At 43.1% G+C, this 12,624-nt stretch overlaps 1 protein-coding gene across 1 annotated transcript in view; it reads right to left on the minus strand.

The window, feature by feature from the left end:
• Positions 1 to 359: 359 nt before the first annotated feature.
• The window catches only part of mbtd1 (mbt domain containing 1), a 13,469-nt gene continuing 1,204 nt past the window's right edge, over positions 360 to 12,624 (minus strand). The window contains exons 5-15 of the mRNA XM_022743181.1: positions 8,568 to 8,685; positions 8,059 to 8,193; positions 7,884 to 7,972; positions 7,552 to 7,786; positions 5,257 to 5,312; positions 4,425 to 4,529; positions 4,197 to 4,344; positions 3,943 to 4,025; positions 3,621 to 3,855; positions 2,656 to 2,727; positions 360 to 478 (exon numbers count right to left, since the gene is read on the minus strand). Of these exons, the coding sequence (XP_022598902.1) occupies positions 360 to 478; positions 2,656 to 2,727; positions 3,621 to 3,855; positions 3,943 to 4,025; positions 4,197 to 4,344; positions 4,425 to 4,529; positions 5,257 to 5,312; positions 7,552 to 7,786; positions 7,884 to 7,972; positions 8,059 to 8,193; positions 8,568 to 8,685 (1,395 nt within the window). The remainder of the gene's footprint in view (positions 479 to 2,655; positions 2,728 to 3,620; positions 3,856 to 3,942; positions 4,026 to 4,196; positions 4,345 to 4,424; positions 4,530 to 5,256; positions 5,313 to 7,551; positions 7,787 to 7,883; positions 7,973 to 8,058; positions 8,194 to 8,567; positions 8,686 to 12,624) is intronic.

Below are 12,624 nucleotides of genomic sequence, written 5' to 3' on the forward strand. Positions count from 1 at the left end.
AGAGGAGAGAAAGCCGATGTTGCGTCACCCGAGGGTGGTACGAAAAGAAAATGCCCAAATATCTGCGACCCGGGGTGCTGCTCCGACCTCTCGATCAGGTGATGACAAGCGCACACAGCTACAAGGTTAGAAGACTGTCCAGAGGAATGTTCCCGTCAGGATTTTCACAAGCACAAACCCGACCCCCTTCTCCTCTTCATCGCCGTCTCCTGTGCTGACTCCATAGAAGGCCCGCGGTGTTGGTCTACGAGTGTGATTCGAGGCGAGTTTCGACCCTTCACCTTCCTGATGCTTGCTGAGGTTTATCCAGAGGTGTGTCCAGTCCTGGTTGTGTCCTGCTCTTTCCCGACCTTGTGATCTCAGGGCTCCTGTTTGATGTAGTAGCTGCCCGAGCCGTTGCTCTCCTGGTCCGAGGTTCCCTGCGAGAAGGTGAACTCGTCCACCTCCGCCGTCTCCTCCTTCATTCGCAGGAGAGACTCTACAGACGGGACAGAGACGGATAAGAGAGAGAACAGCAGCGCCGATGAGCCACTTGTGTTCATGCACTTCAGAGTGAAACACAGAAGGAGCCTCTGTCTTTGCTCCAGGCGTTAATGTTAACTCCACATGCATGACAAGCATCGAGAGAACTACTTTAAAGAAACGTGTCAAATGAAACAAACATGCCGTATGATTTCCTCAAAGTGGAAACAAAATACTAGTGATGGCAAAACTAATTAAATCAGCAGCATCAGGAGGAAATATTCACGTGAGAACGATGACCATGAACATTTAGAAACAGAGGTTGAGTTGACAGTAGGACATGCAGCATCGGCAGCATCCAGCTCCACGGCGAGGCGCGTCAGAGGACTGTCTCCTGTTGGAAACGCCGTCTCCGAGCCTCAGGCGGCTCAGTGCAGTGCTGGTTTTGATCTTTTAGTGTAACGTTACCTGATTTGTGGGTTTGGTGGAGGTGGGTTCGGGGCCGGGGCCGAGCGGGCCCCTGGGCAGGGTAAGGGGGCGGACTCTGTTCTTCGTCCCCCGAGAAGCTGCTCCTCCTCCTGCCTGCCTGACTGAAGGGCCGTCGACCAACCGGAATCTTCCTCTCTAAACACCAAGCCAGACTCAGGTAAGCTACCAGGGGCTTATTACACACAGGGGTCAATTCATCTGGAGCGTGCTCTCAATGTTCAGATTGTGAATTAGGAAGGAAAGTCAAAAAGGTTAGAGCTGAAGTTGAAATGTTTAAATTTAACCTCAAACTGTCGACACTTGAAGCCCATCTGAATAAGCCCCTGGTCAGCTGTACTCACACTGCCGACCCCAGTGAGCAGAAGCACCGTCAGCTACCGAGAGCAGAGCTACAGACAGCCAGGCTGCTGATCAACACTTACATTTTCATTCCAATGATGCTTGACAAAATCAAACTAATACAGTTTATGAAGATCATACAGGTTCAAGTAGTTATGGATCCCACTTGTCCCTGTTTACAACACTGAGCTGTAACGTCCCTTAGTCACCTGAGCTTTCATTATTACATCATAGCTTTTATTCCTCTTTAAGGAGAGGGAGGGGCAAAAGTGTTGTATCAATATGATTTTAATTATTATTTATTATTTATTATTAATGCTGACTGTGTAGGCCAATGTCTGTCGAGCTCTTTGTTGCTGTTGTTTTTTGTAAAAAAAAAAAAAATTACAATAAATATACTTTGGAGAAAAAAAAAATTTAATTCTGCCACAATTAAAAACTCAAAGTTTTTTCAGCCTACAACTCAGTGTTACACATCTACACATAGTAAAAACAAAGCTGAATAAGAAACTGTCTTACATGTTGTGTGTAAATTGAACTTTTGACGCTCCTGATTCTGGCAGGTGTAAATGAAATTGTTTCTAATATATATATTAGAAACAAGCTTATTCAATGTAAAAGTCCAGTTTTTTATATGTCAGTTCTTCTACACCTCTTTTGTAAAATCTGTCAAAGTTGATCGTTGTGAAATCGACCAATACAAAAGTCATTTTCCATTTCATTAAAAATTTGCAAAAATTGGAACAAAGCACATTGAAATTAGAAATAATAATTTCAAGTTTAGGTGGCACATCAGAAAATAAAAAGTCAATTTTATGTGCAAAGTCATTGTCGCTATAGAAATGTTTAATTATGTAAAATGTAAAAATGTATTATTGTTATTTTGTCATACATCATGTGCACACAAATGGAAAATGAATGTAATTAAAGGATTCCATGTTAATACTGGCAGCCATAGACTTCCACATAAAACTGCTTCAAAAGTGTTTGTCAGCAAAGTGTGTAGGCTACAACTTAGCATTAGCATCTGCTTTAGTGATGCGAAACACTGGACCTCAACAGGGGTGCAACACCACGCCTCCTGCTCTCAAACACCTACGTATCTGAAACACTCAAACTCTACTGTGTTAATAACTATCCCACTCAAAAGAGAGAAACTGTTTCATCTTTTCCAGCATCCTGCGGTGTGACAGAAGAGGTCCAATGAAAATATTCCTGACACACCGAACAGGTGACCAACATGGAGCAGCAGAGTTACCACCGCAGGTGTAGCCAGTGACAGCAAGAGGAAGAGGAAGAGGAAGAGGAGAAGGAGAAGGAAGGAGTGGAGAGGAAGTAATCAAGAGTGCAGGAAGAATTACTCACTTTTCTTTTGGCCTTTGTACTGCTGCGCCTTCTTCTTCTGCTTGGGCACAGACTGAGGCGTGTCTCTGTTACCTGAAAGACAAGACAGTTTCACAGTGAGGCACAAACCCAGAAAACACACTGCATCACAAAAATAGCACTATAACTATATGGACTATAAAAACTGACACAAACAAAGTATCTGTGCTGACACTAAGATCAGATATTGAAGCTGACAGGACCAGTACATTTTTTTAATCAGTCCTCCAATAAAAATCGTTGCACACCGAGTCCGGTGCGTTTTACTATTCTGCAAACTTCCCCATACAAACAAAATGGAGTCGTTGAGCAGTGAGGAGGACTTTAAGGTGCTGGTCAATTCGATCCGGAGAAGGGTGAAAAGCAGGGAGAGTTTCACCTGCTCATATGGGAACTGATTGTTCGCAGGTGTATTTCAGAACGTCGGTGGTTCAGTGTGATTCGTTTGAAATTCATCTGTTCTTCCACTAATTCACGAGTCAGTCAGCATTTACACGGCTGGTCCCGGTGGTTAATAAATAGTAACGTAACCGAGCCGTAAACAGACATAATTCACTGATTGGACAGTTTTGAATTGTGCTGACGGGCAGCAGATCGCTCAGCTCCTCGGTGGTTTTTATGTGTTTATTTATGTCCCCTGGTTTCACGAGGAGCTCATAAAGAAGAAACTGATTATGAGTCGTGTTATTAAGTAATGACTAACAGGTAGAGTCAAAGGGCTCGTACAGCAGTATCACTGGACGATCACCGTCACACACCTTTCTAACTACATACATCCTGAGACCTTCAACATCGGCCCAGACACTGATGCCACACCCCACTTCCTTCAACCTTAGTTGTTGAATTCATGCTAAAAAGTTTTTAAAAAAATCCCATATCTACTTTAACAAAATCCTGTTAAACACGAGGCCTCGGTGGCTGCGGGTTGAAAGGGGCGGAGCTCTTACTCTGTGAAGCTGGGGGCTGCAGCTGGTATCCCGTCAGCTGACACCAGCCCACAGGGTAGAGGTCAGGCGACTCGCAGTCCACCCACTGGTCGTACTCGTCCTCCCAGCCGTCAAAGTGGATCCTCAGTAGCCGGTGCACGATCCTCGTCACCGTGGCAACGCACACCAGCCGCGGCTCCATCAGGTCAACGGCCTCCAGCTTCATGCCTTGTCGGAAACCGTGATTGGGAACCTCCTGAAGACGTGAGGCAGAGGAAGCACTGATAAATCCTGAATCCCGTCACATTCACATGTATGGTGGAGAAACCAGAATGAAACTCACCTTGTTAAATAGCTTGACAGGAGCAGCTATTGATCCTGTTTCTCTGAGGTAGTCAAACCATTTAAATGGTAGTTTTGTGTACCCTGGGGAACAAAGTCAGCATCAAGACCAGCACATTAACAAACCATACGCAAGAAGATGCCACCAACCTACTTTTAACCAACCACTTGGCCTGGAAATGAATGGAACAGAGCAGAGGCTCTAACCCAAACCCTTTGTGACAGACAAACAAACAAAGGTAACGAGTGGCGTACCTCTAGGGGGCGTGAGTTCTATGTTGTTGATTTCACAGAATCCGACAGGGAAGATGGAGGGGGAGGTGCCGTGGTAGCAGAACCAGTCTGATCCGTCCACTGCCTCTGAACCGTCAATCCCGATCATGAGGTACCCATCTGCCAACACCTGAGCAGCAGAGAGGGAGGGGCTGAGGTGAGTCTGGAGCGGCTGAGGGAGAGTGTTTCTCACCAGAGACACACACTCACCTTCCTTACAGTGGCTACACATATAGCTGAGAGGTTGAGGGGGTCAATGGCTTCTAACTTCATCCCGTCTCTGAACCAGTCCCCAGTCTGGTCCACATCTTTCACCTGATGCACAGAAAGGTCAACGTGAGCGCCATCAAACATCACATTCAAATGCAGCTCATAATAATGACAAAAGACATGCATGCATTCATGTAGCTGTAAAGATCTGAATCTTAAAAATCACTGAAACCTGATTGTGACATTTCAACACTGTTGAAATTAAACATCACTGAATATTTTAAGTATGAAAACCTTCGATCTGAATTTCCTCTAGGAAACTCAACATTATAAATGATTCAATGTTGATTCCCTCTCTGCAGGGCTCCGTTCACTCTGTGGCTTATTATTGGTCTTATGGTGATGAAGTCTGAGTGCTGTTGAATGAAATCTCATTTAAAGCAGTTTGCAGAAGTTTGATTAAAATTGGCCTCAAATATTTATTGTTTTCTTTGACTGAGATCAGATTAAAATGTCCAGAGTTTTAGTCGAATAAAAACTGATGTAATTAAGACGAAGTTGATGAAATATGAATAAAACTAACATTTGATCTCAGGACTAAGATTACGTTTAAAAATAGATGACAACATTACCTTTAATATAAATTTCAAGATTTTAAGATCCTTGTCTTTATGTTCTTTATTGGGATTGGATATTTATTGTACCCGACAATGAAAAGCAAGAAGCAGGTCTGCAGTGACTAGTCATGAAACAGTTTGGACCACAGCTGTAGGACTCTTTAACAAAGAAACAGAGAAGGTAGTAAAAATAGAAATGTTATTTTTTGCATTACCTTCTGGAAGAGTTGAGCAGGAGCATCAACTTGCCCCTCCATTTTCTTTGTAATATCTGAAAAATATATCGACAGATCAAAACCACTCATCACGTCCGAGATGTTTCAGTAATATACACACAAAAAAGTTCCATGAGCATTAAATGATTTCAAAGGAAGGATAAACCACTGACAGTTGGAGCTGAGGACGAGCTGGGCTTCAGGGTACATTGATTGCTTAAGAAAAGAAAGTTATTATTTGATTCTCTCAGTGCATAAAGTCACTTTCATGAAAAGACACAGCAGCATTTCATCAAGGCACGTGCACCACATCTAACATCTGAGTTTTACCACCAGTAAGTGAAGGACAGGATTATCTACAGACTGTCGATCTGTGACAGTGTCCCCTCTCATAACAGCACTTAAAGGATAACCAGATGTTCAGTGTTCGTACAGTGAAATCACCAGATGTGAGATTTTGAGAGGCGCTCCGCTCTCATTTTACACACCAACGATTTGGACCATTTTTTAAAAGAAGTCCTCCGACTTTATGAAAGTGGAATATTAAAGTAACTGTCAATTTGCTTTTTCATGATGAGTCAAGTTAACACAGAGACTGTAACTTACTAAGAATCAAATGTAGCTGCCTGAAAACAGTCAACACACACACACCATTTCCTCCTCTTTAAATAATGTTTGTTCAGTACGACTGTGACCAGCCGTTTCAGGAAATGACTGAGACTTTTAAAGATGAATCTACTGATGATGATTTACGCCTGACATTCGAGATGGGAGAAGTCTGTCAGTATGAGGAGTAAAGAGGTGACCATGCAAGTGAAGGAGATAATAAAGAGGCTGAAAAAAGCAAGAATCTATCGGAGAGAAAGTCGTTGGTTTGTCAGGAAGGACCTGGCAGAGGAGCACGAGTCTTGTGTATGACTGGAAAATCATTTGCATGGTGATACAACTGCAGAGCAAGTCTGGAAAGATCTCGTCAACAATCAAGGGAAGACTTTGCAAACACAACCTCGGATGGTTCAAACACAAGATGCAAAAACAGAACGACCGGGCTGCAGTTTGCAAAGAAAAAAAAAAAACATACAAAAAGAAGCCGACAGGTCGATGAACTGAAGAAACAACAATCAAAGGGATGGAAAGAGGAAAAAAAAAGGAACAGCTGGTGAGCCACAATGTACTGATGCTGACGGAGGCAACAGAATGAATACAGCGCTCAGTTTCAGCCAAATGCATCAAAACTCATTGGAAAACATTTCATTACTTGGCGGGATTTGGCCAAATGTTTAGGAACTTTTCAGGGTCAAGACGTGGAATACGAGTTCATCACCTGAGCTCAAGCAAGAGCTGAAGGTGACACCAGGAAGATACAACGCACCTGGTGATGTGGGTTGAAGACTTCAGGCAGGTATTGACTGTGAAGGATTTTTCACCAAACATGAAATATTGTGATTTTGACTGACTTCATCGTGTATCTGTCCAGTTATTTTTGACCCTCCAAACATTTGAGCACTGATTTAAAAGCTCCATGTTTCTTCTTCTTCTGTGTTTTATTTGAAGTGTTGATCCATAAGAAGATATATTTAAACCATCTCAGTGTAGTTTTACATCTCCTCTCTCAGGCTTCTCTCTGGAGCTCTAGTAACAACAGGTCAGTCAGCCAATCAGAAGAGAGGAGGCTCTGAGCCTCTCTTCTGATTGGCTGACTGTTTTCTAAGTGATCCAATAAAAATAAAGCAGATTTCAGGTAAAAACACTCAGAGAAACCAAATCCTGCAAGGTTTGGATGGTGGGTCCAGGTGGGCGGGGCTTGGTGACTGCTTTGTTGTGACATCACAAAGTTCCAGAAGTCCTGACGGCTGGTTTTAAGGCTCAGTTTCTGAATACAGGCTGTGTGCATTTCTCTGTGGACTGAGGCTTTGATACTTTCACAGTATTAATATAGAAGCTAGAGCTGATCTATAATCACACTACACATGGACACAGACCTTTACACTGGAGGAGCTTTAATAAGACAAAGTCAAAACCTAATAAATGGCTGGACCATGTTGGGTCAATGTGTGACGTTGAGGACGTAGTTGAAAACTGTTGGGGAGCTGCTTTTAAACAACTACGTTTATTTTTACACATTTATTTCTACACTGACATGAACCTACTCAAACTGGAAGTTAATGAAGGATCCATTGTTTTATTGCTGAAGCTCAGAGCCTGAAATGTGTTAACTGTCCAAATACTCATCATCTGAATTTTAATATTCACCACCTTAAATCTTTCTTGTGAAGCGTCACATGCACCACTCACCAGATCGTTTGAAGCGGTGTCCGATGCTTCGTGACCAGCCTATATTATGGATGAGAGGGCTGAACATGTGGCACCAGAAGTCATCAGACCCATCCTGGCTCTCCTCATAGACCAGCCTGAGGCGACCTCCAATCACCTGCTCCACCAGCGCCACCCGTGTCCGGCACAGGTAGTTCTTATCCACCACCTCCACCCGCATCAGCTTCTTAAAGGGGAACTGCATGTTCTCGTGTACCTACGTGGATTTAACAAAGGGCAAAACCGGTCGTTGTAGCTTTTCATAAGGAGTTTCACGTCCAACAAGAAGAAACTTTGGCATTAGTGTGTCTCACCTTGACATTAAAGTCAGGTGGCAGTGTTTTAGCTCCAGTGAGACGCTTTACAAGAAAGGCTTTCCAGTTAGAATATTTATGTTGTATGCCTGTAAGAGAGATCACAGCAACAATTACCACAAACACCCAAAAAGAGGAGAAGAAGACTGTGAAAGAGGTTGGACACACGGCTCACTTTTTGGAGGTACAAGGGGTTTGCCACTGGATGCGCACCATCCCACCGGGTGCACCTCGGGGATGCAGAGATTACACCAGAAGTCCTTACTGGTGTCGTTGTCAAAACCCTCATACCGCAGGAGAGCCTTGAACCCTGCAGGACGTTACGAGACACTGTTGACTTTCAGCTCCTGAAACTGGAAACACCTGGCAGCCTCTTCTAGACTTTCATAACCCACACAGTCATGGAAGTGTAGATGTGAAGCCCTCAGATTGCTCAGGATAATGGAAAGATTACACATCTACAGTTTGTGACAACAACAGCTGCAGATGAAAGCTGTAATATATGGTTGAAAGGTCCAGAACAAACAAGGAGCGGAGATTTCTTTTGTCAGTGGCATAAAATAAAGCAAAAAGCAACACAGTAATGTGTTTTTGTTGTGTAGTTGACAGAAAAAAAGAAAGCGTTTCTGACATATACATTTCAGGGTGGATTTGTCCTTTAACTAGTTGCTGCACCAGCCTCACCTGCTAGCTTAATGATTTCTGCGATCCAGTACACCTTAGTGGAGAGGTTGGTATCAGAGTTGAGCACTTCAATCCTGACACCTTCTTCTATGTCTCCCCAGCATAACCCCATGGGGGCCTGAAGCACAGTGGAACAGAGGAGTTATACAATGTAGAAAGCAACACATTAGTTCTGGATTTATCTGGTCGGATCATAGGCCAGGAGGTTCCTCTTAACCCTGCATGGTGTAAACTGAATATTTTCCCAGATGGTTTTGTGACTTGTAACGTCAGGTCCTCACTCAACATCTGCTTCTTGGAAGCAAAGTGTTGTACAGACAACGCAAAGAATTTCAGAATGGCTGAAGGGAATGACCTTTTACTTTGCCTTAGAAAAGATAAGTTAAGTAAGTTTTAGGACATCTTTATAACTTCCTGAAGTGGAAGGATGGAACGATGAACTGAACTCACAGCTATGTAGGCCGGTATCACCTTTTTTTATTTATTTATTTTTTTTATACATATATATATATAAGCACACGTTAAATGATTTCAAAAAGGAAGGATAAACACTGACAGTTGGAGCTCGAGGACGAGCTGGGCTTCAGGGTACATTGATTGCTAAGAAAAGAAGTTTTTATTTGATTCTCTCAGTGCATAAAAGTCACTTTCATGTAAAAAGACACAAAGCAGCATTTCATCAAGGCACGTGCCACCACATCTAACATCTGGTTTTACCACCAGTAAGTGAAGGACAGGATTATCTACAGACTGTCGATCTGTGACAGTGTCCCCTCTCATAACAGCACTTAAAGGATAACCAGATTTTTCAGTATCAACAGTGAATTCACCAGATGTGAGATTTTGAGGCGCTCCGCTCATTTTACACACCAACGATTTGGACCATTTTTTAAAAGAAGTCCTCCGACTTTATGAAAGTGGAATATTAAAGTAACTGTCAATTTGCTTTTCCATGATGAGTCAAGTTAACACAGAGACTGTAACTTCACTAAGAATCAATGGCTGCCTGAAAACAGTCAACACACACACTATCCTCCTCTTTAAATAATGTTTGTTCAGTACGACGTGACCAGACCGTTTCAGGAAATGACTGAGATTTTAAAGATGAATTACTGATGTGATTACGCCTGACATCGAGATGGGAGAAGTCTGTCAGTATGAGGAGTAAAGAGGTGACCATGGCAAGTGAAGGAGATAATAAAGAGGCTGAAAAAAACAAGAATCTATCGGAGAGAAGAGTTCGTTGTTTTCAGGAAGGACCTGGCAGAGGAGCACGAGTCTTGTTGTATGACTGGAAAACATTTCATTGGTGAAAACTGCAGAGCAGAGTCTGGAAAGATCTCGTCAAAATCAAGGGAAGACTTTGCAAACACAACCTCGGATGGTTCAAACACAAGATGCAAAAACAGAACGACCGGGCTGCAATTTGCAAAGATAAAAAAAAAAAATAACACAAAAAGAAGCAAGCGGGGCGGTCGATGAATGAAGAAAACAACAATCAAAGGGATGGAAAGAGGAAAAAAGGAACAGCTGGTGAGCCACAATGTACGATGCTGACGGAGGCAACAGAATGAATACAGCGCTCAGTTTCAGCCAAATGCATCAAAACTCATTGGAAAACATTTCATTACTTGGCGGGATTGGCCAAATGTTTAGAACTTTGAGGTTCAGGACGTGGAATACGAGTTCATCACCTGAGCTCAAGCAAGAGCTGAAGGTGACACCAGGAAGATACAACGACTGGTGATGTGGGTTGAAGACTTCAGGCAGGTATTGACTGTGAAGGATTTTTCACCAAACATGAAATATTGTGATTTTTGACTGAGCTTCATCGTGTATCTGTCCAGTTATTTTTGACCCTCCAAACATTTGAGCACTGATTTAAAACGCTCCATGTTTTCTTCTTCTTCTGTGTTTTATTTGAAGTGTTGATCCATAAGAAGATATAAATTTAAACCATCTCAGTGTAGGTTTTTACATCTCCTCTCTCAGGCTTCCTCTCTGGAGCTCTAGTAAACAACAGGTCAGTCAGCCATCAGAAGAGAGGAGGCTCTGAGCCTCTCTTCTGATTGGCTGACTTGTTTAAGTGATCCAATAAAAATAAGCAGATTTCAGGTAAAAACACTCGGAGAAACCAAGTCTAAAGGTTTGGATGGTGGGTCCAGGTGGGCGGGGCTTGGTGACTGCTTTGTTGTGACATCCAAAGTTCCAGAAGTCCTGACGGCTGGTTTTTAAGGCTCAGTTTCTGCAATACAGGTGTGTGCATTTATCTGTGGACTGAGGCTTTGATACTTTCACAGTATAATATAGAAGCTAGAGCTATCTATAATCACACTACACATGGACACAGACCTTTACACTGGAGGAGCTTTAAAAGAAAAGTAAAACTCGACAAACCTAATAAATGGCTGGACCATGTTGGGTCATGTGTGACGTTGAGACGTATGGAAAACTGTTGGGGAGCTGTTTTTTAAACAACTACGTTTATTTTACACATTCTTAACCTGGACATGAACCTACTCAAACTGGAAGTTAATGAAGGATCCATTGTTTTTATTGCTGGAGCCTTCAGAGCCTGAAATGTGTTAACGTGTCCCAAATACATCATCAATTTTTTAATATTCACCACCTTATAATCTTTCTTGTGAAGCGTCACATGCACCACTTCACCAGATCGTTTGAAGCGGTGTCCGATGCTCCGTGAGAGCTAGTATATTGAGATGAGAGGATGAAATGTAGGCACCAGAAGTCATCAGACCATCCTGGCTCTCCTCTATAGACCCAGCCTGAGGCGCCTCACATCACCTGCTCCACCAGCGCCACCTGCGCAACAGGTAGTTCTTATCCACCACCTCACCCGCATCAGCTTCTTAAAGGGGAACTGCATGTTCTCGTGTACCTACGTGGATTTAAACAAAGGGCAACAACCGGTCGTTGTAGCTTTTCATAAGGAGTTTCACGTCCAACAAGAAGAAACTTTGGCATTAGTGTCGTCTCACCTTGACATTAAAGTCAGGTGGCAGTGTTTTAGCTCCAGTGAGACGCTTTACAAGAAAGGCTTTCCAGTTAGAATATTTATGTTGTTATGCCCTGCTAAGAGAGATCCACAGCAACAATTTACCACACAACACCCAAAAAGAGGAGAAGAAGACTGTGAAAGAGGTTGGACACACTCACGCTCACTTTTGGTAGGTACAAGGGGTTTGCCACTGGATGCGCACCATCCTCACCGTCACCTCGGGGATGCAGAGAGATTACACCAGAAGCATCCTTACTGTGTCGTTGTCAAACCCTCATACCGCAGGAGAGCCTTGAACCTGCAGGACGTTACGAGACACATGTTGACTTTCAAGCTCCTGAAACTGGAAACCCTGGCAGCCTCTCTAGACTTTCATAAACCCACACAGTCATGGAAGTGTACATGTGAAGCCTCAGATTGCTCAGGATAATGGAAGAATTACACATCACGTTAGCACAACAGTGAGGATGAAAGCTGTAATATAGGTTGAAAGTCCAGAACAAACAAGGAGCGGAGATTTCTTTTGTCAGTGGCATAAAATAAAGCAAAAAAGCAAACAGTAATTGGTGTTTTTTGTGTGTAGTTGACAGAAAAAAAGAAAGCGTTTCTGACATAGTACATTTCAGGGGTGGATTTGTCCTTTAACTAGTTGCTGCACCAGCCTCACCTGCTAGCTTAATGATTTCTGCGATCCAGTACACCTTAGTGGAGAGGTTGGTATCAGAGTTGAGCACTTCAATCCTGACACCTTCTTCTAATGTCTCCCCAGCCATAACCCCATGGGGGCGAAGCACAGTGGAACAGAGGAGTTATACAATGTAGAAGCAACAACACATAGTTCTGGATTTATCTGTCGGTATCATAGGCAGGAGGTTTCCTCTTAACCCTGCAATGGTGTAAACTGAATATTTTCCCAAGATGGTTTGTGACTTGTAACGTCAGGTCCCTCACTCAACATCTGCTTCTTGGAAGCAAAGTGTTTGTACAGACAACCTTACAATTTCAGATGGCTGAAGGAATGACTGCCCTAGAAAAGAT

This window comes from Seriola dumerili, unplaced genomic scaffold, assembly GCF_002260705.1.
Source record: "Seriola dumerili isolate Sdu_G_001 unplaced genomic scaffold, Sdu_1.0 BDQW01000068.1, whole genome shotgun sequence".
NCBI classification, from domain to species: domain Eukaryota; kingdom Metazoa; phylum Chordata; class Actinopteri; order Carangiformes; family Carangidae; genus Seriola; species Seriola dumerili.